General features: G+C 36.0%; 1 protein-coding gene across 2 annotated transcripts in view; it reads right to left on the reverse strand.

The window, feature by feature from the left end:
- Nucleotides 1–1,347: 1,347 nt before the first annotated feature.
- SPAST (spastin) overlaps nt 1,348–25,933 on the reverse strand; it is an 84,530-nt gene continuing 59,944 nt past the window's right edge. For both annotated transcript variants that reach the window (XM_006882367.1, XM_006882366.1), the window contains 8 exons: nt 23,383–23,458; nt 23,053–23,144; nt 22,799–22,878; nt 19,666–19,708; nt 17,441–17,520; nt 7,783–7,853; nt 4,713–4,753; nt 1,348–1,470 (listed from right to left, as the gene is read on the reverse strand). In XM_006882367.1, coding sequence (XP_006882429.1) covers nt 1,348–1,470; nt 4,713–4,753; nt 7,783–7,853; nt 17,441–17,520; nt 19,666–19,708; nt 22,799–22,878; nt 23,053–23,144; nt 23,383–23,458 — 606 coding nt within the window. The remainder of the gene's footprint in view (nt 1,471–4,712; nt 4,754–7,782; nt 7,854–17,440; nt 17,521–19,665; nt 19,709–22,798; nt 22,879–23,052; nt 23,145–23,382; nt 23,459–25,933) is intronic.

The raw sequence follows: 25,933 nt of genomic DNA on the forward strand, positions 1-25,933 counted from the left end.
CTTACTACAACAAAAATTTCTCCCCATTCATGACATTTTACGTTAAGAGAGTATAAGCACCAAATAAAAATTCTGTAAACAAACTTTTAACAAATAAACTGAGGACAAATATCCATTTGTCTTTATTACAATATTTCAAAGGCCAAGATATGAGTGTCTAATTCCTACATCAGCATTTTTATATTAAAAATCCAAGCATATATACACAAACAAGAAACAAAATTACTGTACAATTTGGGAGAATAAGAGATTGACAAACCAGAACATTTACATTAATAAAGTGAGGACAAGGGACCTATAAAATGTATGCAATGTATAAAAATTCAATAGCTTTTTAAAGTTTTCTTGAAGACTGTTATTAAGAATAAAAGATGGTAGAGCTACTGGCTTTTAATTATTCCTGTAAACAGTAAGAGAGTAATAAGCAATAAATTAGAAATGTCTTAGCTCCCAGTATTTTTTCTTTTCTTGCATTAGAGCCACTTTCAGAGCAGCTAAATTTATTCTTTACAAGTATTAAGAGTAATCTGAATAGAAAATAAATTCCTTCAGAAATAAATCCACATTCTGTAACAGATTTTTGACAAAAAAAAAAAGGAAAAATACTGCAGGTTACATGAGAATTGGCTAATGTATTGCATGGCAGAGCAACTCAAGCCTTCAGTCCTTTCCTTCTTAATTTCACAAATTTGCTTTGATGGTGATCAAATTGTTTTCTAAATTGTTTGGTAGCAAGGCAAAAGAAAAACAAAAAAAGAAAGGAGCAATTATTTAATGTGTACATATTTATGAAGAAAAAACCCTTCAAAATACTTTTCCCTACGCAGCAGAGGAAAAAGTTTAATTTGGCACACTCAACTCAAGAAAGACAGAAATCAACAAAACTTCTAGTGTTTGGCATTCAAACATCCATAGTTTAAGACAACAGGAGTATAAGAAAAATATTATTAAGACTTCAGAAGACAAACAAACAGAAGGCTCTTGTGTCTTCTACCATTCCCTATCCCTTGAATACTTTCATCTGCAACATAATAGAAAATTATTTACATTACGGTGACATCAGGAGAGAAGACCATCATTACTTCATGTTGTGCTCTTATAGTGCCCACAGGGATAACCAACACTAACAAGGCAAGGAGGCCTTCAACAAAACATTCCATTCCAACTGTATACTTTATTTAAACTTGTGTTCTGGCTTATCTTCAAGCTTAGTGCACAAATAATAGTAAGACTTAAAAGTCCTGTAAACTGAGGCTGATTTTTCTTTCGTTGATAACTAACTGCTCATTGAAGATCATGTGTTTCTTAGTAACCAAAATGTTCTGCAGGTTTATCTAGGTTATTTCCTTAAACTGTAGTATCTCCAAAATCCTTGTTCCAACGTATGTATGCTTCTAAGGTTTGAGGGCTCACGCTGCGTTTTATCTTTTTCAAGGACTCTGTGAAATCTGATAATCGAATATTTCTCATCTAGATTAAAAAAAAAAAGGCAACACAAATTATGAACCCAAACACAATAGTTAATGCAACAATGAGTTAATTATGTTGCTCTAGTACATACATACATGCATATATATTCTTTGGAAATTTTAACAATTTTTTTGTATTTAATTTTTTTAAACTATTTTTTGTGTGTGTACTGTCAAATCATATCTGACTGGTATAGGAGGAGATTGTCCCTCCTTCTCCAGCAGAGCATCTGGTAACAATTATTTTAACATTTTACTATTGTTAGTTAAGTTCATTATATAAAAAAACCTTACCAAAAGTTACACTAATATACTTTTATCCTTGTGTAGATTCTTAGTTATTAACATTTAAAATACCATTTTCTCAATAAAAACAAAATAAATTAAAAAAGGAAAAAAATTACAGGTTAAAAACCAACCATTCACAGTTCTGCTAATCAGACATATATACACTACTATTTATTTCCTTTCAATCCTTTTTGTACGCATAATTGCAGGGCATTTTGTATCCTCAAGTCTCTCACTACAAATTCATGATAAGTCTATTAGAAAGGAAGTGGCAGGTTTGGAACTTTTAAGGAAATAGTCCTCATTAACAGCATGTAGAATGCTTATACATAAAAAAATTTAATTTTAATACTGCTTATAATGTATTTTAGACTAATTTGAAATTTTCTTGACAATTTAAATTGACTTTTGAAAATGTAGATTAAAACAAGACTGAGTAATAATTTTATTTATTTTTTTAAAATTTTAATATTTTTGTACGTGTACCGTCAAATCAGATCTGACTGGTACAGGAGGAGACTGCCCCTCCTTCCCCGGCAGAGCATTTGGTGGATTCGAACTGTGCGCCTCTGGGATTGTAGTTGCAGGTCCTTGCCACTAGGCCACCAAAGCTCCCCTAGACTGAGTTTACCTGAGTAGACCTGTTTACCCAAGGATCTTATAAAACAAAATGGCATTTGCCACAAACTGAGACTTGTTAAAAACTGTTACTGGTATATAAATAAAGGAATTTTGGACAGAATTTTTTAAAAATAATATTTACATGTTTATTTATGACTCTTAATCTAATTATGTTATATCCTCTGGTAACTCCATTAACATAGATTTTTAAAAATTATCATACCTAAACTTGTAACCTAACCTGAAACATTAGTTAAAAAGAAAAAGGCTGCATAGAGCTGCCACACAGTCACCAGATGAGCTTACCTGCTTCTATAAACTAGCTCTTATACAGGAGTAAAGGTTTTTAAAGCTTTTCATTAAATTGTAATGTAAGTAAACAGTTTGGTATGTATGTAGATATATGAAAAATATGGATTACATTTTATAGTCAATTAAGGGTCACAAGCAACTTGATAGCATATAACAAAAAACAGGAAAAAGTAACTTGGTAGTTACTTTAGAAAGAGGATGAAATAAATAGTATAGATTTCTCATTAAATGACAAAGAACTGATTAGGTAAAACTGAATGTAAAGCACATGTTATTAAAACAAAATATTCTTTGTCCTCAAATTATAACCAGTACTTTTTGGTACAATAAAGCTCTGGTGGCCTAGTGGTAAGAAGCTGTGCTGCAATCCCATCAGCACACTGTTTGAACCCACCAGCTGCTCCGTGGGAAAAGGATAGACAACCTCCTCCCATGCAACTACTTCTGAAAACCTACTGGAGGATCAGCTATAGGTCAGTTCCAACTTGACAAAACAACAACAACCCTTTAAAAACACAGATTCCAATAATTTATTTTAATTTGTAATATTAAAGATAAACTGAATTTACCTACCTACTGGTTTTCCAATACCAAACAATGTAACTTGTTAAAGTTTTACCAAATATTTTAAATCAAGGTGACTAGAATACATGAGATATGAACGTTATCGGCCCTGGCCTAAGGTGGGGGAGTGGTGTGTGAAAAGTAATATGTAATATTTATTCTTTCAAAGACTAAAACAGTATTAGTTTATAATATTAGTATATTCTTTCTCATTGATGTTGATTTGGACCAACTCATAGCTGGCCCTCCAGTGTATTAACAAGGCTGTAAATCTATTGGAGATTGCCCTTCTTTCTCACACACAGCTGGTGGATTTGAACCACCAAAAAGGCACCATCTTTGGGTTAGCAGCAAAACTCCCTACAGTCTAGGCCATCAGAGGTCCCTTCTAAGAGTACAGAAAAATTTAAAATATAGTATGAGATTCTATGAATAAACTGTACTTAAACCTACAGGGTTGCTATGAGTCGAAAACGACTTGACAGCACATAACAACAACAACAAACCTATTTTTTAAATCTACACACAAGACATTTAGGAAAAAAAAAAGAATTATACAGAATTTGTAAAGATATACAAACAGAAAATGTGAAGTTAAATCTGAAAAAAAATCAGACAGAACGAGTAACAAAATGATACATAATGGAGCCTATCTGTATACAGTAAAGGAATAACTCAGGCCCAGGTTGTTTACATGTTAAACATTCCAAAGCAATTATGGTCCTTTACGGGCTTCTAGGAGATAACCTCTAAACTCTTAAATATGATACCTAAAATGAGTGTGATTTTTGTTCATGCCACACCAGATGATTTCTTCTAACAACATGATTTGTGACGGTGACCATGGGTTGCACGTTACAGTCTGATCTTACAAAGGCATTCCATCTATATGTGGCTAACCTCTAACAAAAACTCCGGCTTTCAAGGCTTCTGTGAGCATCCCTAGTTATCAATATTTTGTCCATGTTGTCATACACTGATACTGGGAAAACTATGTACTGTCCATACAACTCGACAAGGAGAGAAAGCAGGACACTTGTGCCTTGCTTCTCCTACATTCTGTCCTATGTTTCTTTTCCTTTGCTCATTTAACCTATATCTTTTTGTTGGAATTAACCATTAATATAATGTTTTTTTCTGAGTTGTGTTAGTTCTTTAGAGGTCCTTGATAGAATTGATTTCTAACACACCTGTTACATTCATAATGTATAAAAACAATTTCTCAAATTTTATTTAATAATTTATATAACATGAATTGATAAATTTTTTAAATTAATATGTAAAATGGCTTTTGTCCATTATCAAAGAGATTATATAGTTTTATATGCTTCCACATTTTGAATTAAGGTTAATTTTTTTCTACTTTCTGATCAAATTATAAACTGCAAGAATTCAGAAAAGATTTTTTATAATATGGAGAACCAAAAGTAAGAAGATGTAATTCTAAAATAGTAATACCTCACTGGCTGACATATTCTTCACCTGTTCTGGTTTCAATTCTGTAAAATATAAAAGTCAAGTAAATATTTATTTTTTTTACATTTTTGTTTCTGAAAGGCAAAACGAAGTATAGATCTGAAAATCAATGTTTAAATGGTACTAAAACAGTATAAATTGCATAAACACTATTAAAAGAAAAAAATCACTATTAAAAAGATGTATTTTTATCATCATGTGAGTAAAAGTTAAAAACAACATGTTTTTTCATTCAGCGATTCATACGTAGATTTTGTATAACAGGTCTGTTCTAGAAAAGATGAAATCAAATTGCTCCTTGGAGGCAAGAACTGCCAGAAGTCCAGACTGGGTTTAGAAGGGATTGTGGTATTAGGGATATTGTAGCTGATGTTAGATGGAACTTAGCTGAAAGCAGGGAATACCAGAGGAATGTCTGTGTTTCAATGACTATGTGGATCATAACAAACTGTGGCTGACTCTGAGAACAATGGGAATCCTAGAACACTTGATCGTTCTAATGCGAAACTTATACTTGGACCAGGAGGCAGTCGTCAGAATGGAGCAAGGGAACACTGTATGGTTCAAAATCGGGAAGGGCGTACTCCAGGGATGCGTCCTAGCTCCATACCTTTTCAACCTGAATGCAGAACAGGTTATCCAAGAGGCTGGGCTCTATGAGGAGAAGTGTGGGGTCAAGATTGGTGGACGATCTATCAACAATCTGTGTTATGCAGATGACATAACCCTGCTTGCTGAAACTGAGGAGGACCTGAAGTGCTTGCTGCAGAGGGTCAAGGACTGCAGCCTCCAATATGGATTGAAACTCAATGTCAAGAAGACAAAGATTCTCACCACTGGGCCAATTGGCAGCATCAGGATGGATGGTGAAGAGATTGAGATTGTACACAGCTTTAGTTTGCTTGGCTTCGCACCAGTAGCCAGGAAATTAAAAGGTACATTGTCATGGGAAAGTCTGCTGTTAGGGACCTCTCCAAAGTACTGAAGAGCAATGGTGTCTCTCTGGAGACTAAGGTGCGTCTGATACAGGCCATGGTCTTTGCAATCACTTGTTATGCATCAGAGAGTTGGACAATGACCAGGGAGGATAGAAGGAGAACTGATGCCTTTGAGCTGTGGTGCTGGAGAAGAGTACTGAGGGTACCATAGACTGCTAGGAAAACAAACAGATTCATCCTGGAAAGGTTTAAACCGGGTGGCTCCTTGGAGGCTCTGTCTAATATACTCTGGACATGTTGTAAGGAGAGACTGGTCCTTGGAGAAGGACATCATGATTGGGAGGGTGGAGGGATGGCACAGGAGGGGAAGGCCCTCTATGAGGTGGATTGATTCAGTGACTGGGGTAATCGGGATGGGAGTGTCAGAGACAGTGTGACTGGCACAGGACAGAGCACAGTTTAGAGCTGTTGTACATAGGGTCGTTATGAGTCGCAAATGACTTGACGGCACACAACAACAACAACAACATGTGATTAACCACTGGAGGAGGATCAACTATAAGTCAGTTCTGACTCAAGGGTAATGAGTAGAAAAGAGAGTACAGGGGTAGGGGTAGATGTCAGAAATGAAGAGGTTGGAAAGTTAAAATACGTCTAACATCCACACCACAGGAACCAACTTGGCACTGATTCTGTGCTTTCAGGTTAATTCCTGACACTAAAATTTAATACCTGAAAGTATTATTTAGCCACTGCTCAGGCTGTCAGGGTAAAGTAATTTAAAAACATTCACTCTAAAGTCATGTTAGGTGGTTATGTACTGTTGAGTTATAAACAATTCATAGCTGACCCTCCAGCAGGTTTTCTGAAGCTGTAAATTGCACATTTTTCTCCCATCTTTCTCCCACTAAGCAACTAGTGGATTTGAACCATGCGGCTTTAGGCTGGCAGCACCACACCTTACCTCTAAGCCACCAGAGCTTCTTGAAGTTATGTAACATTTTAATTTAACCTAATTGAAAAATAAAGGTGCTCTGGTGGCCTAGTGGTAAGAAGCTAAGTGGTATTTCAGGATCCACAAATTAACGTCAATCAAAATACAGCAAGGAAGGATATATTTTGCTTCAATTTCATGACAAATAACAAAGAGTATTAATGGTAAAAATTCCCCTTATATATTCCTTAACCAAAACCCAAACCCACTGCCAAAGTATTTATTCTGGCTCACAATGACCCTTCACCAGATTTCTAAGGTTGTAAATCTTTCCAGAAGCTTGCCTTTTTACAGAAGATCCACCTTTTTCCCCTCATAGATTTGAACTGTTGACCTTTCAGTGACCAGTCAATACAAAATGCATTACGCCACCAGATTTATGTTCTCTTCAAATGAAAAAATTCATCACCATCAGTTGGACTAAAAGCATATTTATATTCCTTTAGATATATTCCATTTCAACTGGAATCAGAATATTGAACTGAAAAGAGTCAGAAATCTGATAAGCATATAATATCGTTCTTTATAATTTACTTTCTACTAACTGAAAAAAGAGATCTCATTTGAGTTTTCTGCCGCTTTTTACCAATTATCAAGTGAAACTCTTGCACAGAACAGGGGCCACAGCCATTAGTGTGTGCCTGGCTCTGTATGGTCTCCAAGATAGAAACAGTTACTTTCACTATTTAAAATGTTATAATAAAGAAGAAAAAGGAAATGGAAGAGAGGCAAAACAGCAGCAACAGAAACCATACATGGTCCAGAAAAAGGTCTGCTGGCCCCTAATACAGAGAGTGAGAATCCTAACTGACAGGATAGTGGTACAAACCTGCTACCTGTAGTATGGGAAAATTGGCTTCCATAATTATTTACAGCCTTGGAAGTGCTATAGTGAAGTACTACTCTCCCCTACAAGGTGGCTAGGAGTCAGAATTCAATTGATGACAACAGGTTTTGGGATTTATTTTGTGAGCATAGACATAATCTTGTACTGAGTATTCCACTGATATAACTTTCCTACTTATAGTAAAAAGATTTCTCAATAGAAAAGTACATGTCTAAAGTGGTATAATAATAATAATAATAGGTGTAAATGCTTCAAGCTCTTGGACACACCTACCTCGGATAGGACCTAGTGCTGCATCTTTTGCCAAAGCTGTTAGATCACTTCCTGAGTATCCATCAGTCATTCTAGAAAAGGGAAGAGAGAGTAAGTAATTTTCTTTTGTGCAGATTTTAAATCTGTGTAGTAAATAAAAATTATGTTTACTATAAAAGCTTGTGTTGGTATACTGAGTTTACTATTCAAAATGGCTTTCCTTGCCAATGACTTTGACATTCACTATATGACTGGGTGAGAACATGAAATAGGATGTGTAAAAAGAGCAAAGGTCATATAGGGATGGCCATATTTGACCTATACCAACTTCACGAAGGGGAACTGTCCCCATCAACAGCATCAACAACACAAACCAATTCTCATGAGCTGAGACATGTTCCCCAAGCTCTCAATCCTCTTTCTATTCATCCCAACACCAATCTTACTGCTTTACTGTGTCCAATAGCTCACAAACAATACTGGGGAAGTCAAAAAGCTGAAATTCACATTAGTAGCAGAATACAGTCAGGACAGCTTCTGAAATGGCTTGCAGATGCCTCAGCCATGAGCCTCTCAGCTTTAGACCAGTATTACAAAGTTCTCAGTCCTGCTAATACTGGTTCTTCACTCGCCAAAGTCTTCCAACAAATTTGGGCAAAAAGCTCTTAGTTCTGGTTCAGTGGTGCTGAAGTCCCAAGATCTGCTCCATCTCATGCCAGGTCTCTGGTTCTCTGCTGTGGCTGTTGCTCCTGTAGGCCCTTGTCTGGCTGCAGCAAGAATCTCTGGTCACATTACATTCTCTTGCTACTTCTTTGCTGGCAGTGAAGTTTCTCCATTTCAGTTGCTGGATTTTCTAATTTCATAGTGAGACTAGCTAATCCCCTTATGGATTGGTAAAACTAGTCAGTCTTCCTGTGGATAGGCTAACAAACCCTATTCATTTATTCCCATCCATCCACATGGCAAAGTAAGTTAATGGATAGGGAAATAATTTTGGACAATAAACCCCTAATACCACAGGGTATATAACACAACACTGAAATTGAGCAGACTAGGAAAAAAAGATAATTTCACTATTAGCAAGAAAACAGCAGAAGAGACTGCAGAGTGTGTCCTTTGGGCTCAGAGATTCCTACTCCAATCAGACAAGGATCTACACAAGGGTAGCAGCAGCTCAGTGGAGAACCAGAGATCAGGATGAGACAGAGTTGATTTGAGACTGCTGCCCAACAGTCAGAGCCAAGGGCCTTCTCTCAAGCTTACTGGAAGAATGAGGGAGATAGCATAATCGGCAGGAAAGAGAGAACTTTTAAACACTGATCTGTGAGGTTGAAAGGGCTTTAGAACACATTTATAATGCTTTTCTGAAATGTAACCTGTTAACGTCTCTAGTAAACACAATAACCATAGGTATGGTTCTATGTGATCTATGTGGCCACTGAAATGACTTTTGAACCTAATAGTGAACCAGAATAATAGTTGTGTGAAGATGTTTTCCTTGTATACATATGGATATTAGCTATCCTATCACTCAGAACATCAGAGAGATGGACAATGACTAGGGAGTTGATGTCTTTGAGCTGTGATGTTGGAAAAGAGTACTGAATATACCATGGACTGCTAAGAGAACAAACAGGTCCATCCTGGAGAAGGTTAAACTGGGCTGATCCTTGAAGGCAAGGATTCAGAAGCTTTGTCTGACATACTCTGGACATGTTGCAAGGAGGGACTAGTCCTTGGAGGGACAGTGCAGGAGATGAAGATCCTTGAGGAGACAGACTGATTCAGTGTCTGGGATAATGAGGGTAGGTGAGTCAGAGACGATAAGATTGACAAAGGATAGAGTACGGTTTAGGGCTGTTGTACACAGGGTCGCTAAGAGTTGCAAGCAACACAACAACAACCACAACCACAACATCACTCAAAACATTGTACTTCAGGACAGAACTTGATTTTCTGACTATGAATGAAACACCATTCTTCCTCTGTTTTTCATTCGCTACATAGTGAAACATATGATCATCTGATTCAAAGTGGCCAAAGCTGGTCCATCTCATCTCACTAATGCCCAGTAGGTTGATACTCATGTGCTCCTAATCAATTTTAACACTTTCCAGTTTTACAATATTCAAGCTATGCACATTCCATGTTCCAATTATTAAACAATGTTTGTTCTTGTTTTTCCTCATTTCAACTGATGTCCAATCTGGGCTCTTCCATCACACTACTATAACTATCCTCATTCCTTTAGTATTAACAGTTTTCAAAGGCCTATTATTTAGGAAGTAGATGGCCCATTCTGCTTCCTAGTCTGTCTTAATTAGGGATCTCTACCAAACCCTGTCCACCATGGTAATCTTTATTATGGTATTTGACACATACCAGTGGCCCAGTTTTCAGTATCATAGCAATCCTAAGTTACCTCAGTACAGCAAACTGACAGAAAAGTGCTGTACCACTTGGAACAATGTTCTCCCCAAACACAATCTAAAGCTGAGAGAACAAATTTAAGCTTAATGTCATAATATTAAAAGATACTACGGGCAATATACTGAATGACCAGGAAAGCACCAAAGTAAGATGGAGGGAATACACAGAATCATTGTTACCAAAAAGAACTGACTGACACTGAAAAATTTCAGGAAGTATCATATGAGCAGGAGCCAATGGTAATGAATGAGGAAGTAGAAGCGGCATTGAGGACATTGGCAAAAAATAAGGTCCCAAGAATCAATGGGATATCAACTGACTTGTTTCAATTAACATATGCAGCTTTGGATGTGCTCACCAGTCTATGCCAAGAAATTTGGAGCACAGTTGTCTGGCAGATAGATTTGGAGAGATTGATAAATTTTCCCATTTCCAAGAAAGGTGACCCAATAGAATGTGGAAACTATCAAGCAATATCATTAATATCACATGCAAGCAAAATACTGAAGATCATTCAGAATTAGCTAAAATAGTACATAGATTGGGAACTGCCAGAAGTTTAAGCAGGAATTTAGAAGAGGCCATGGCACTAGGGATATCACTGCTGATGTCAGGTGGATCCTGGCTGAAATTAAGGAATACCAGAAGAATGTCTATTTGTGCTTTATTGACTATGGAAAGGCATCTGTGTGGAATCAGTTTTACACTTCAGATTTTTCCATCTCCATTGATTCAGTTACTGGGATAATCAGGATAGGTGTATTTGAGACAGTGCGATTGGCACAGGACAGAGCAGAGTTTAGGGATGTTGTACATAGGGTCGCTATGAGTCTCAAGCAACTCAATAATGTGTAACAGTAACACCACCACCACCAACATGATGACTTTATGTAGAAGTAAACGGCTTAATATAGTTTGATTTTAAAGAAAGGCCCACTTGCAGAAAAACCAAACAAACCAGGAAACCACTGGCTCATTTTCCCTTTCTCTCTCACTGTTGTCAGGCTGGTATCCACTTATAGCTGCCTCTCCAGCAGGTTTTTGAAGCTGTAAATCACATGAGACCGCCCATCTTTCTCCCTTGTACCTGCTAGTAGGTCTGAAACACCACAGCCGTTAGGTTATCAGTGCCAACTCCCTAGAGGCTAGGTGCCAGAGCTCCCTGCTGGCTCCTCCCAGTGCCTCAAATTTACATCATTAGAACCATTCCTTTAGGAATATGGCCTTCACAAGGCTGTCAACAAGTGAACATGACACCTGGATAAGTAACATCTGTAAACTACCATTTATATTGTGATATGTCATCATATAACCACATAATTACTTCTCTGTTCATGTTCATCTTGGCAAAGATCATTGCATTGACTGAACGAGGGTCAAACAAGGCGTATTTCTGTAAATATAGGACAGAACGAAGGAAGGGTTTGGGTATAAAATACAGATAAAAGGAGGCACATGTTAATAGAATGACACAATGCAAAGTCTTGAAAAGCCAAGAGGTTAAGCACTCAGAGAAGCAAGGAAAAATGGGAAATAAAATAAAGAAGAAAGCATTTACTTATCATATGCCACGCCAGCAACTATCAAATATTACTAGCAAAATTTTCCCTCAGAATAAGAGGAATGTCACTTTTCAAATATTTATTCTTTTCTGAAACACATGAGATCTCAGGCCTTTTATTAAAATTACCAACTACTCATATATTTTTCAAGTATTTTAAAATTACAAGTTTTTCAATGACAAATTAAAGCATATATCAACAGAGCTCAAATAATTTCCACTTATATACATAATTTAAAAGTATACAATGTAAAAGTTAAAAATTACACAGAATATAAAAGAACTGAACTCATAGCAGAGAGCTCTAGTGACATATTCTATAGGGAGCTGCACTGCTAATCCTGGTAGTACAAATTCACCAGTGGTGCAGAGTAAGAGAGATGAGCAATCTCCTCCTGCACAATTTATGGTCTCCTGAGAGTCCGCTGAATGATCAGGTACATATGGGTTCCAACGTGATGAGTTTTTGAGTTTGAATCTGGTGTGAGAAGATATAAGAAGTTTTAAATTTTTAAAATCACTTCACCGGGACTTGGGTAGAAATTGTTCTGATCATGAGCTCTCTGTTTTTCACTATTCTTTTTTTCTACACATTGTGCCATATAAAGTGATGCTACCAAGCCAAAGGTGGGTGATTATAATCTGCGTCACTCAGGCCTGGTTTTAATAATTTTTCTAAGTGGTGTAGCACTGGTCTGTCCATTTGCTGTACAGAGGTAGCTCGTGGTTACTGTGACACTGATGTATCAAATACAATAATGGTTACCCATGGTGAACAGTGTTTGGTGGAGCTCCCCAATTAAAACAAGCTTGGAAGCAGGAGTGGCATCCACTTCCAAAATAGCTTGCCTCTGGAAACTCTATGAAATTTGAGAAATGACAAAAGTTACACAAGTGTTCAGGTATTTAGTTCATAGAGTCGCTAGGAGTCGTCTGACTCGATGGCACTTAACAACAACAACATGTACACTACCTTTCTTATTTTACACTTTCAAATGAGTTGATTTAATTCCAGGTGGTACAGAATTCTCGGCATAACAAAGGCTGAAAAGCAGATTCTGACAGGATTCTGCACTGCATTTACTTTGACTATACAGTTAAGACTGGAATGGCTGAGTGAGAAAAACTAAAGAGATGGTTTCTTTATCTTCATTGTTTTACAAAAGTTTATTCTGAAATGTACAACAGGCTTCAAGACAACACTTCATTTTAACTATAGGTGGCATCAGATGTTCTAGTAGAGAATCCAGATGTTTTAAACAGGAACAGGAAGTATAAAGTTCATCACTGCCTCAGTCACAAAGAACAGCTTATTTTGTTGCCAGGTTTTTAAATTCCCCTGTGGGGCCAGACAAAGTGCTTGCTGCCCCTTCCCCAGACCTGCTACCGAAAGTCGAGCTTGTGAGTACCCTGTGCCTCCACCACCATGCAATGTGATGATTCACCATTTTTTCACTTTCTTTTAAAAAGTAAAGAAAATCATTTGTAATCAAACCAAAAACCAAATCCATTGCCAGTGCATTTATTTCAACTCACAGTGATCATCCACAGGGTTTCCAAGGCTGTAAGTCTTTACTGGAGGATAATGTCCATCTTTCCCTAATAGAGCAATTGGTCCTCCAGAGATTCAAACCACTGACCATTAGATTGGCAGAGTAATGAATAATGAATTCACTACTCCCTGGGGCTCCTCATCACACAGGCAGCTCTGCTTTCAACATTCTTCAGTTTCTGCTTTCTAGTTCCTTAGTTTTCAGACAAGCAGAGAAGCCTGGCCTTTGAGTTAGCAACACAACTACCTACGGATTATGCCACCAGAGCTTTTACTATCGTTGTTGTTGTCAGATGCTGCTGAGGCAACTACAACTCAAAGCAACGCTATCAAGAACAGAGTGGAAGCTTGTTCTATCCTGCATCACCTGTACAATTGCCACCATGCTTAAGACCATGTTGCAATCACGGTGTCAATCTATCTTGTTGAGGGTCGTCCTCTCTTTTACTGACCCTTTACCTTTCCCAGCACAGTGTCTTTTCCCAAGGACTGGCCTTTCCCTGATAACATGTCTAAAGTATGTGAGATCAAGTTTCATGATGCTTGTCTCTAAGGAGCACCTGGTTGCACTTCGTCCAAGACACGTTTATACCACAATTCGAAAGCATCAATTTCTCTTCAGTCTTTCTTAGTTATTTTTCAACTATCATAGGCATACAAAGCAAATGAAAATACTATGGTTAGGATCAAGAGCACCTTAAGTTTTTAAGCTGTTATCTGTGCTCTTTAGCATTTTAAAGAGGTCCTTGATAGCAGATTTGTCCAAGGTAACAGATCTTTTGATTTCTTGATTGCTGTTACCATGGGGTGGATATGGCTCCAAGGAAAATGAAAACTTTGACAACTTCAATCTTCTCCATCTATTGCTTAATGGTCCAGTAGTGATTATTTTTGTCTTCTTAACACTGAAATACAATCTATATGAAGTCTTTTTTTTTTCTTCAGTAAGTAATAACCTATTTGGAAATCTTTGATTTTCTTCAGTAAGTACTTCAAGCCTTTTTCACTTTCTGTAAGCAAGGCTGTATCACCTGCATAATGCAGATATTTGATGAGCCTTCCTCCAAGCCAAAAGCCACGTTCTCTTTAATATAGTTCAGATTTTTGAATTCTTTACTATTTTTAAAATTATTTACTACTGATGTTGTTGCTATGTGCTCTTGAGTCAGAAGTAACTGACAGCTAGCACTCCAGCACATTTTCAGAGGCAGCAAATTGCACAGGAGGCTGTCTCTTTTTTCCATGGCGTAGCTGGTGGAATCCAACTGTATGCCTTTGTGTCAGCAGTACAGCTCCTTTTCATTAGGCCACCAGAATTTCTTAATTTACTAGTAGGTATCTTAAGCATCTTCCAGTTCTATCTATAACTCAAACTAAACAAAACTGTTACTACATTTTAGGTAACTTTTAAGAGCAGCATCCTCGTACAAACAATGTGGAAGGCAGTCTGGGGCTTTCTCTGAAAGTTGGAAAGAGATTTCATTTGACCTAGCAATTCCACTACTAGGAATATAACTTTAAGAAACCAGAGCTTCCACCAAAGCAGATGTATGCACACCCATGATTATGGCTGTGTTATTCACAACAGAAAAAAGATGGCAGAAACCCAAGTGCTCATAAACAAATGAATGAAGAAGCTGTGGTATATTCACACAAAGGAATAATATGCAGCACTGAAAAACAAGGAACTCATAAAATATTACACAACACAGGTGACCCTGGAGGACCTTATGCTGAGTGAAATATCTCAGTCACAAAAGGACAAATACTATACAATACCATTGTTATAAAACAGGACTAACATGGGGGTTGGGGGTAACAAAGAAAAGAGGGGATAAATAATTAATATTTTATTGGAACAGATGAAGGAAAGAACTGTTTAAAAAGAATATATGATTACTTACTATACGTATGACAACAGTCCAGAATAAGAGATACAAAGCAAAGTGAAGTGGGTGAGGGGTTGGGGGTGGAGGAAGGGAGGAAATTATGCAACAATAAATGAATATTTTTTTCTTTTAAAAAGTGAACTGAGGTGACGGTAGGGAGGAAAAGGTGCAACCATTAATGAATGAAAATACAATTTTTCTGTAAACTTTCATTAAAATCACTATTTTAAAAAAATGGAAAAAAGTATAAACCAAAAAACACCTCACAAATTATTACATATAAACACAGACACACACACTCTAAAATGGCTACAACAAGTGGAATATACTAAGATGGTAAGCATGCTTCTGAACCAGGGAACACATTTCATATAAGGGTTTCCATAAGCAGGAATACTCCAACAAGTAACAACAAAAGCCACATGAATAAATGTTACCATATCTGACAACAAAAGCACTGAATGTTCTCCTTATTAATCAATCCATGCTTGCAATTTACATACATTATTTTACTACTATAACCATCCTCCTCTAAGAGAGTAAAGGAGCCTTGTCGGTGAAGTGATTAAAATACTCTGCTAATGGTACCTCCATCTTAATATTGACTCATAGTTTGATAACCAATTAGTTCAATGCAGGCTGCAAAGAGTTTCAATTGAGATGCATTTTCATACTCAGCAGACTGTATTCCTTTATATCAGTTTGATTCTTTGCTCAATATAATATAATAAATAATGTTGCTACATTTTCTTTTTTGATGAACATATCTTAAGAGGTCTGTTTGTTTTTTTAAAGTCCTCAATTAAATAAATCCGTTTATGCACAAAAAGAGCAGTATCCTACTCTTAGTACCATTAGTTATCCAGCATTGTTGTAACAGAAAGACCACAAGTAGACAGTGTGACAGCTAGTACTGCCTAACAACATGGTCATGATCTTCAGTGTAACTATCCTAGGTCCTATAAATTCTAACTTCTGTGAGTTCCCATGATTATCTCTTCTGTGTACGCAGACAATCCTGTATGACTTTACACTTTCCTAGATTTTATTAGGGTCAAAATGCAACACTTAAATCTTTTAGACTGGAAGCAGGAGTGGCATCCACTTCCTAAACAACATGCCTCCATATACTCTATAAATTTTGATAAATGTCAATAGTTAAAAAGGGCTTTAGGACTTTGTTCATAGGGTCACTGTGAGTCGTGCTCAACTTGAAGGCAATCAACAACATGATGTCAATGATAGGGAGCTCTGGTAGTGCAGTTCATACCAACTTGTGTTTCTAAAATCAGGACTAGACCACAGTGAGTTTGTGTGATGACGTTAAAGAGGCAGGATCAGAAGCAGTTGTAGAAAGGTATAATCAGCCTCATCTGATGAAGGGAAAGTCTCCTCAGGGGTGTGACCTACACTGAATATATATGTTGTGACTCTCTAGAAAAGCTAAAGAGCTTTTTGTCTGACTTTGTACCTAACTTGTAACTTTTAGGATTTGAGCTTGTGTCTTCAACCTTAATGATTTTACCAGGCTTTGTCAGCCTCTGAAGTTGCAGTCTGCAATGATTCTTTGGAATCTGCTAGCTAACATTTAGGATGGATTACCCTCCTCAGATAGAACCTCTCCTGACGTTCAACCCACAGACCTGAGTCTTAATAGCCTCTACAAGCAAATAAGTCATCTCCTTGAAATAAATCCTTCTACACATATGTACACACTCTCCCTCCCCCACATACACAACATCTCTATACCTAAAAGCTTCTTTGGCTTTGCTTCAAACAGAACTTTTTTCTCTCATAGCTTGGGATGCTAATAGTCCAAACTGAAGGTGCTTGTTCTGGAGGTAAATGTTTTTCCTCTATTAGCTCTGGGTAAAGAGTCTCATCTCTCCTTTCATTGGATCATGGCTGTGACCTGGGTACTGTAAGGGTACTGTATCTCAACCCTAATTTTCTCACAATTGATTAGCTGATCACATTTGAGGGAATGATTCCATCATTATATAACTGCCAAATCACTGAGGTTCATGGCCTACCTAAGCTGACACACATTTTTGTGGGATATAATTAAATCCATGACACTATGTACACAGAATGGGGGGAGGGGAGAAAATAATGTAGCTTGAAGAAGTTCTCTAATAAATCACTTAGATTATACTTCAGCTTAAAAAACCAAGAAAGAGAGAAAGAATTCTTACCTCCTCTCACTACACACAAAAGTTGAAAGATAAAACAAATCAAATTACTTACCTAGCCAGTTGTGCTAGTTCTTTTTGGGTCAATGGGCTTCCTTGCTTACATAACAGATTTTTAAGTAAAAGTAGCCTTGTCTGAAAAGAAATATTAGAGAGTTATCAATCCCAAGAATTAGCTTGATGATACAGCCAACAAAAGAATACTCCTTCTCTCAAAAAGCATCATTGTTTTCATGAAATATCAATGACTAGGCATTTTAAAGGTTTAAAGTTGAAGATGTTTAGAATCAGGACAATTGTACTGGATGTTATAGCAAAATCAATGGTAAAGGGCATAGCATTTTCCATTGTTACAGTTTCCAATTCACTATTCTGTCACCAAGTAAGAAGCATCAATTATTAAATGCTTAACATGTCCTGTTTACTAACAAAAAATAGGGTCAATTACACAAACAACTTTAAAAATGAAAAGCCTTACAAGATACCTAGCCACTAATAAAGCTGTGTTTTTTTCTTATTCCTACATTGTTAATACTGCTAATGATTGATATTTATGTCAGGCTAATTAGTATGTCTTTGTTGTATGCCACTGAGTTGGAACCAACTCATAGCTGACCTCTCACAGATTTTCAGAGGCATTAAATTCCAAGGGAGGAGATTGCCCATCCTTCCCCCACAGAGGAGCTGGTGAATTTGAACTGTGTGCTATTGAGATTGCAGCACAGCTTCTTACCACTAGGCCACCAGAGATCCCTAGTATAGACCATAATAATAATGTGGATGCTTTATATGCATATATATTCAAATTGCACAACACTGAGCTTGCTTATTGGCACTCATCCACTTTTCTGGACTTCAGAATCAGGTTCAACTTCTTACTATCATTATTTGTTAGCTAAATGATCTTACACATATTCTTCACCTTTTAGAGCTTTGTTACTGTTGGTTGAGATTTTTTAAAAAAACTTATTTTTAAAAGGTGTTTTTTTTAAAAAAATTTGTATTTTTAAAGTTTCTGAGAGAATTAATGAGATAAACCAAGTAGCTACTGTTACTATCAAGTATGTGAAGAATCTAAGCTGAACAACATTTTAAAATTATTAATTTTATGGCTGTGACAGATAACAAGTAAAATGTACATGAATATCCAGGGTGGGAACAGAGGGTAAGGATGGGTGGGGTGAAATCACAGGGGCGCACAATTTTGTGAACAGAGGGAGGGGTAAAAAAAATGGGAAAGATCTCGTGGGGATCTGTAAAGACAGTAACAGTGGGCACAGTTCAATGATGATTAATTTAATAAAACATAATGAATAGTGGGGGGAGGGATTGTAAAACAATGAAAGAATTTTTCTTTTACTTTTCCAAGAGGGGAGTGTACTGGGGGGTGGGTTAGGAGGGGAGAAAAAAGCAATAATGAATGACTTTAAATCCAAAGTCTGTAAATTTTCATTGAAATTAATAATAAAAAAATTTTAAAAAACTATAATGAATGGGAATGATTATGTGAAACACAATGTAAATGAAGAATCATGTGAAACACAATGTATATGAACTTTGTAAGGAAACCAATATAAAACATAAAACAAAATGTATGGAAGTATGAATTCATATACTATGAAATTCAAACATCATTAAGTACAAAATTAAAAAATGTTTAATAAATGTATACTGACTTATGCAACTATTACCATTTGGCTTTAAAATACTCCCACTACCCAAAACATTAACATATTCTTCTCTGCAGTCAGAGCTGCCCTCTTAACACTCAATCCCTGGAAACATCTTCATAAACTTGCCCTCCTAGGCTTTTCACATAAATATGATCCTATATGTAATCTTTTGCTTCTGGCTTCTTTTACTTAGTATGTTATATAATGACATATTAAACTACACAGAAGCAATTGATTCAACATTATTACCAAATGGTCTTATATAAAATGGATATGCTGCATTTCTTTACCCACTCACTAATTGATGAAAATTTTTAAATTGCTTTCAATTTGGGACTATTATTCATAATGCTGCTATGAAGAGTCTTATGTATCTTTTTGTGAACTCAGGTCTTAATTTTTTGGATTCCTAGGCACATAACAGCTGAGTTTTATGGTAAGTTTCTTCTCGTCTTTATAAGAAACTGTCAAAGCAGCTTGGATTGGGATACTTAACTTTTATAAGAAACTGTCAAACTTTACCCAACATAACTAGGATTGGAAAATTTAACTGTCAAGTTGGTAGTTCTTGCTTCTGTTTAAAAAGAATTACAACAAAGACACATACCTCCTCATTTGGTAAAGACACATATACCCGTTTGATAAAACGCCTACAAAAAAGAAAAAAGTTAGGAAAATTAAGAAAGTAAATTTTTCATTTAAAGGTACCTAATTCAATTCAATTAGCAGATGACTTGAGAAAAAAGCAAACTTTAAGCAAAACATTCCGGAAATTTGTAAATGCATCTCAGCAGTCACCAAAACAGATATTTAAAAATAAAACCGATATTTTAAAACCTGTTGCTAGTTAGTGATTTTTTCCTTTTTCACCAAGTTTGAATACTTTTTTATGAAGTTGTTGTAATGTTTACCTAAGGTTTAAAAATATTTTATCACTATTGTCAGAAGTTAACATTTATCATTTGTGTGTCTATTGTTAAATAACAGTAACATTTTAAAACAAATTAATTCTGATACAAAATGCCACAGTAAGAGATCTCTGTTGTCTTCTATCTGAAAACAAGAGAATAAAAATCTAAACCTCCTCATCAACAACTGGTGGTGTTGTAAGATGCCAACAAGTTGAGAAAGGCGGCTCATAGTGACCCTGCAGAACAACAGATCTGATTCCTCTCCTATGTTGTACCACCCTCATTATCTCTGACATCATCAAATCTACTGATGCCATCACTGTGCCAATTCATCTCATGTAGAAAGGAATATACAAAGAAGGTCTGCCACAGCAGAGTACAGGCATGGCTGGTAGTGCTCAAGAATTTTCCAATGGAGACAGAGAGAGATAGCACATCTGCAGATTTAAAAAAAAACAAAACCCCACACAAAACCCGCCCAACAAACCACCATCCTTCCATTTAAATAAACATGAGAGCGGTCTGACTCTGCAGCCCATGTGAACCCTAGGTAACACCATGGGAGTAGCGAGGTTAAACAAAGAAAACTCAACAGAAAAATCTATCCGTTTAAGAAAGCATTTCTAAGTTTGGCAAGATGTCAAGTGGGCCTGTAACCAACCTTTCTTCGGTGAAGAAGACACGCCTATTTTTTTTTAAACAGATAGGGTTACCCAAGTGAGGTAGACTGTTTGTTAGTCTAGGGGAGGCACAGGACACTATAACTAAAGATATCTCTCCAATACCTTACTTTATACCCCTTCCCAAAACAGAGTTTCTCAAATAATTTTCCTCTTTCAAATACCAAGCTTTTTTCAAAAGGCATAGGACCGATAAAAGCAACAACAACACTATCTAAAAAAGGGAGGGTGGATGATAAATATAAAGTAGATAAAATGAAGAACATTTGCAAAATTATTTTTCCATGGAGAAAATTTAAACTGTGAGTAAAAAAATTAACAAAGGAGCAAACAACAAATCTGGTAAGGTTGTGGAGAGATTGAAACTGTTATTCACTGCTGGTGGGAATACAAAATGGTATAGTCACCATGAAAGACAGTCTGGTGCTTTCTCAAAAAGTTGGAAATAGAAATAGCATTTGACCTAGCAATTCTACTACCAGGAATATACCCTTAAGAAACCAGAGCCATCACCCAAACAGATGATGTCTATTCATGTTTACTGTTGTGTTATTCACACCAGCAAAGAGATGGAAGCAACGCAAGTGCCTATCAACAAATGAATGGATAGAAAAACTATGGCACAGTTACACAATGAAATATTACACAACATTGAAAAACAATGAACTTGTAAAACATTACATAACATGGGGGAGCCTGGAGGACATTATGCTGAGTGAAATAGCTTCGTCACAAAAGGACAAATACTGTATAACACTGCTCTTATAAAAAAGGACTGACTTAAAGGTTTGAGGGGACAACAAGAAAAGAATGGCTAGATAATGAATACTGCATTGGAACAGATAAGGGGAAGAGCTGTCTAAAAGAAATACATGATTAGGTATTGTATATATGACAACAATCTGGAATAAGAGGTGCAGTGCTTACTAGGGTGGGGAAAGGGGAGAGAAGAAAATGTGCAACAATGGATGATAAAAAATAAATTTAACATACACACACACACACACAAATATAATAGGGGGGTAACTATGGAATTCAATGGGATATAAGAGCTGAAAGAAATTATAAACAAGGATTCAAAGAAAAAAAAAGACAACAGAAGCAGAAGTAAAGGAAAATAAGATACCAGAGGTAAGGAAAGAATTTAAAAAAAAAAAAAAAAGAAAAAAAAAAAGCAGAAACAAGTTAGGAAAGTAGCAGAAAGGATGATACCATACAGGTAAGAAATAAGGATGATAGGCTTGAGAAGACAGACCTTAAATAAGCACAGAAAGATCAAGATTTAAAACTATTAGAAAGGAAATCACAGAGGACATAAAAAAGACCCAACATGCTGCATAACTTATGTGCTGGGAAAAACTTCCAAAATGATGGCTTCAGAAAACCATCACAGTACTAAAACCAACTTTCTCAAAATGGAGGAGATTATACTCAAGGATACAAGAAAATCCTTGGAAAACAGATGTAGGTCAATCATCATAGTCAGTAAATAAGCAGATCCCAATGGCTGTAAATTATATTTAGTAAAAAAAAATCTGCAAATGCAGAAAATATCAAGTTAGTTTCAAACTTTGGAAGTGCAACATCCAATCTAGAAATAATGGCGCAAAGATGTAAATTCAGAAAGCAAGGACTAAGAATTTTATTTTGAGTCAAACTGTTCTTCTAAGATGAAGGCACTAAATTTGTTCAAACATGCAAGAATTAAGAACATAGTTTTCATTGGCACTGCCTTTATTAGTTTCTCATGTGGCCTAATAACAGAAGATATAAATCAATTTTAAGAGTTTCAAGACAATTTATTTTAACTGAAAACAACTGAGCAATTTGCTTAAAACTAGTTCTCTTGATAAGCTGGCTCATTTCTCAAAAACCTTATTTACAATGGGAAACTTTAATTAATCAATGATAATTAATGTTACTTTATAAATTAAAAAACCCCATTCCAAACACACACTTCTGTCCCCAATAATGGAGGGAAAAAACAACCATATTTAAGTTGGTAACAAGAGGGCAGAGGATAGACTAGGGAGAAAAAGATAAAATTTTAAAGCTTTAAAATCGAGAAAGGAGATAAAAGTATGTGAGTTGAGCATATGAGTAAATATATTAGTAATAAATATGTGTGTATTCACATAAATCTCTCTACCTGAGAACAGCATCATCAAGCTCTTGTGGTCTGTTAGTTGCACCCATTACAAGTACTCTGTCATCTCCAGCTGACTGTACCTACACGACAAAAGAGCCAAAAATGAGTCCAATGATTTTAGAAAAAGTAACAAAGGTACAATTTATATTTCTAATTTTGATCATTTAGTAAGGAGACACACATATATACACACACAAATCAGGTTGATTTTATATATATAAAAACAATGATATTTTAAAAAAATCAACACTTACACCATCAAATTCTATTAGAAATTCTGTTTTTAAACGTCTACTCGCATCATGTTCACCTTCTCTTCTTTCACACAAAAGGCTGTCAACTTCATCTACAAAAATATAAGCATAAGACTTTTATTAAAGGCCAATCTATATAATTTTATATTAAATAATCTGGTTCATTGTAAATTAAGACAGTGGGTCCTATTAATTTTTTCTCAATAGTCTAAGTCTTAACTTTCTTGAAAAACATTTTTTTCTGAATAGTCTTTCTTATCCTAAGTCTCTTATTTGGAGTTGGGTATGCCACAAATATCCGACTAATTTAGAAGGTATACATATTCTTACCTATAAAAATGATAGAAGGCTGAAGTTCTCGAGCCACAGCAAAAAGAGCTCTCACCAATTTCTCTCCTTCTCCTACCTAAAATGGAGTATTATATATTTTTATACAAATACAGTATTTCAACTTTAAAATTTCAGAATGAAAAAGACTAAGTTCCTACTCCAGAATCTAGGAACTGATTTGTTTTGAGTTAAGAGGAAAGTAGTAGAGTTACACAGAACTCTCTTATAAATTTGGAAAATTTGCTAATTATATCTTAATGATTTCATAAAGTTTGTTAAGTACTTTTAAAATGGAAAGATGTTTTATTTCATTTCACTTTTTGTATTCCTAAACTTAATGCTGGGAAAAAAATATTAGGAAAAATTAGTGAGAAGAGACAGTAGGAGAAAAGAAGAGGTACGCTGCTCATATTTCTGGCATAAGTCACAGAAAGCATGATACATTTATAGAACCAAGTAAGTTGGAAAATGTTTTCCTAAACAAACTTCCTCAACTAAGAATGCCTTGAGAAATGAGGAAAACAATGCCATTTATGAAAGCCATAAAAAATTGGTAATATTTAGCAAAAAACCTAACTAGAGATACAGAAGAACTATACAAAACAGACAAACAAACAAAAAAAACCTACAAAACACTACTACCAAGAAATGAAGGAGATCTACATAAAAAAAAAAACAACACAAAAAAAAACCCAAACATGATCATGGATAGGAAGACTTAACAGTGTGAAAATGACAGCACTGCAAGAAATCTACATACAGGTCGGATTCCAATACTATTCTTCAAGGAGATGGAAAAAGTAATAATCAAATTTACACAGAAAGGAAAGAGATACAAAACTACTAAAAAAGGAAAACAAAGCTTTCCAGAGAAGCAAAACTCTACTGAAGAAGGAAAACAACGCTTGAGGGGTTACAATGCCTCATCTCACTCTATATCTGCCTTCATCCTACTACAGGGCCATGGAAATCAAAACAGTGTCGAGTACTGGTACAGTGATGAACACACAGGCCAATGGAAGACACTTGAATCAAGATGTAAGTCCATCCACTTATTGTCAACTGATCTTTCACAAGAAAAAAATCCAGTAAGTGGGAAAAAGACAGTCTCTTTAACAAATAGTGCTGGCAAAACCGAACATCTATCTGCAGAAAACTAAGATTCATTTTTCACACCATAAAACAACTCACTCAAGGTGGATTGAGGAGTAAACCCTTAAACTATAAGGATTATCAGGACACATTTTGGAGTCGCTAACTACAGCATAAACAGACTATCAAATGTAACTTTCAGTTATTCTAAACAAAGGGTATTTGGGACAAATTTTGGAGTCGCTAACTACAGCATAAACAGACTATCAAATGTAACTTTCAGTTATTCTAAACAAAGGATATTTGGGAAAAATTTTGGAGTCGCTAACTACAGCATAAACAGACTATCAAATGTAACTTTCAGTTATTCTAAACAAAGGATAAACTGGATGATTGATACCTCGTAAAAATTAAATCTGTATGTGCATCAAATGATTTCTCTGAAAGAGTAAAAATAAAATCTACAGATGGGGGAAAAATACTTAGCAATGATATATCTGACAAAGAACTCATATGTTAAAGCTGTAGAAACCACCTCAACAAGAAAAAGACAACCAAATATAAAATGGCAAAAGGCATGGATAGACACTTAGCCAAAGAAGCCATTCAGTTGGCCAAAAAGAAATCAAGAAATGCTCCAGATCATTAATTGCTATTGTTATGGGCTGTCACACTGGAACCAACTCACAGCTGACCATACAGGCAGCTTTCAGAGGCAGTAAATCACATACAGGAGAAGACAATTCACTTTTTCTCACAGAGAAGCTGATAGATTCAAACCAGTTTTCTTAGGGTTGGCAGAGGACCTCCTTACCACAAAAGCTCCCTTCATTAGCTTAGCAACTGTTGTTCTTATGGACCTTCGAGTCAGAACTGACTCATCGCTGCCCCACTCCCAGGTGTTCAGAGGCAGTAAACACACAAGAGAAGACTGTTCCTCTTTCTCCTGCACAGCAGCTGGTGGATAACATGCCTTTGGTCTGGCAAGCACAACTCCTTACCATTAAGTCACCAGAGCTCATTCATTAGCTATCGGAGAGATGCAAATCAAAACAATAATTAGACAGCCTCTCACTACATCAACAATAGCAATATTTATTAAGATAGTAAACAATAAATGCTGGCAAGGATGTGGAGAGATTATAACTTTCATACACTGCTTGTGAAAATGTAAAATGGTACAATCCCTACAGAAAGTGGTCTGTTGCCTCCTTAGAAAACTGGAAACAGAATTATCATTTGATCCACAGGTACCTGTGAATCTGAAAGCTGGACAATTAATAAAGACAACACAAGAATAACTGATGACTTTGAACTGTGGTGCTAGAGAAGAGTACTAAATACTCCATGGACTCCCAAAAGAACAAAGAAGTCTGTCTTAGGAAGAGCAGATCTGAACCTTGCTCTATCCTGTGCCATCCTGGCGATCTAGGCCACTGCTGAGCCCACTGCTATAGTC

This window comes from Elephantulus edwardii, unplaced genomic scaffold (assembly GCF_000299155.1).
Source record: "Elephantulus edwardii isolate Elephantulus edwardi_28Jun2011 unplaced genomic scaffold, EleEdw1.0 scaffold00019, whole genome shotgun sequence".
Lineage (NCBI taxonomy): Eukaryota > Metazoa > Chordata > Mammalia > Macroscelidea > Macroscelididae > Elephantulus > Elephantulus edwardii.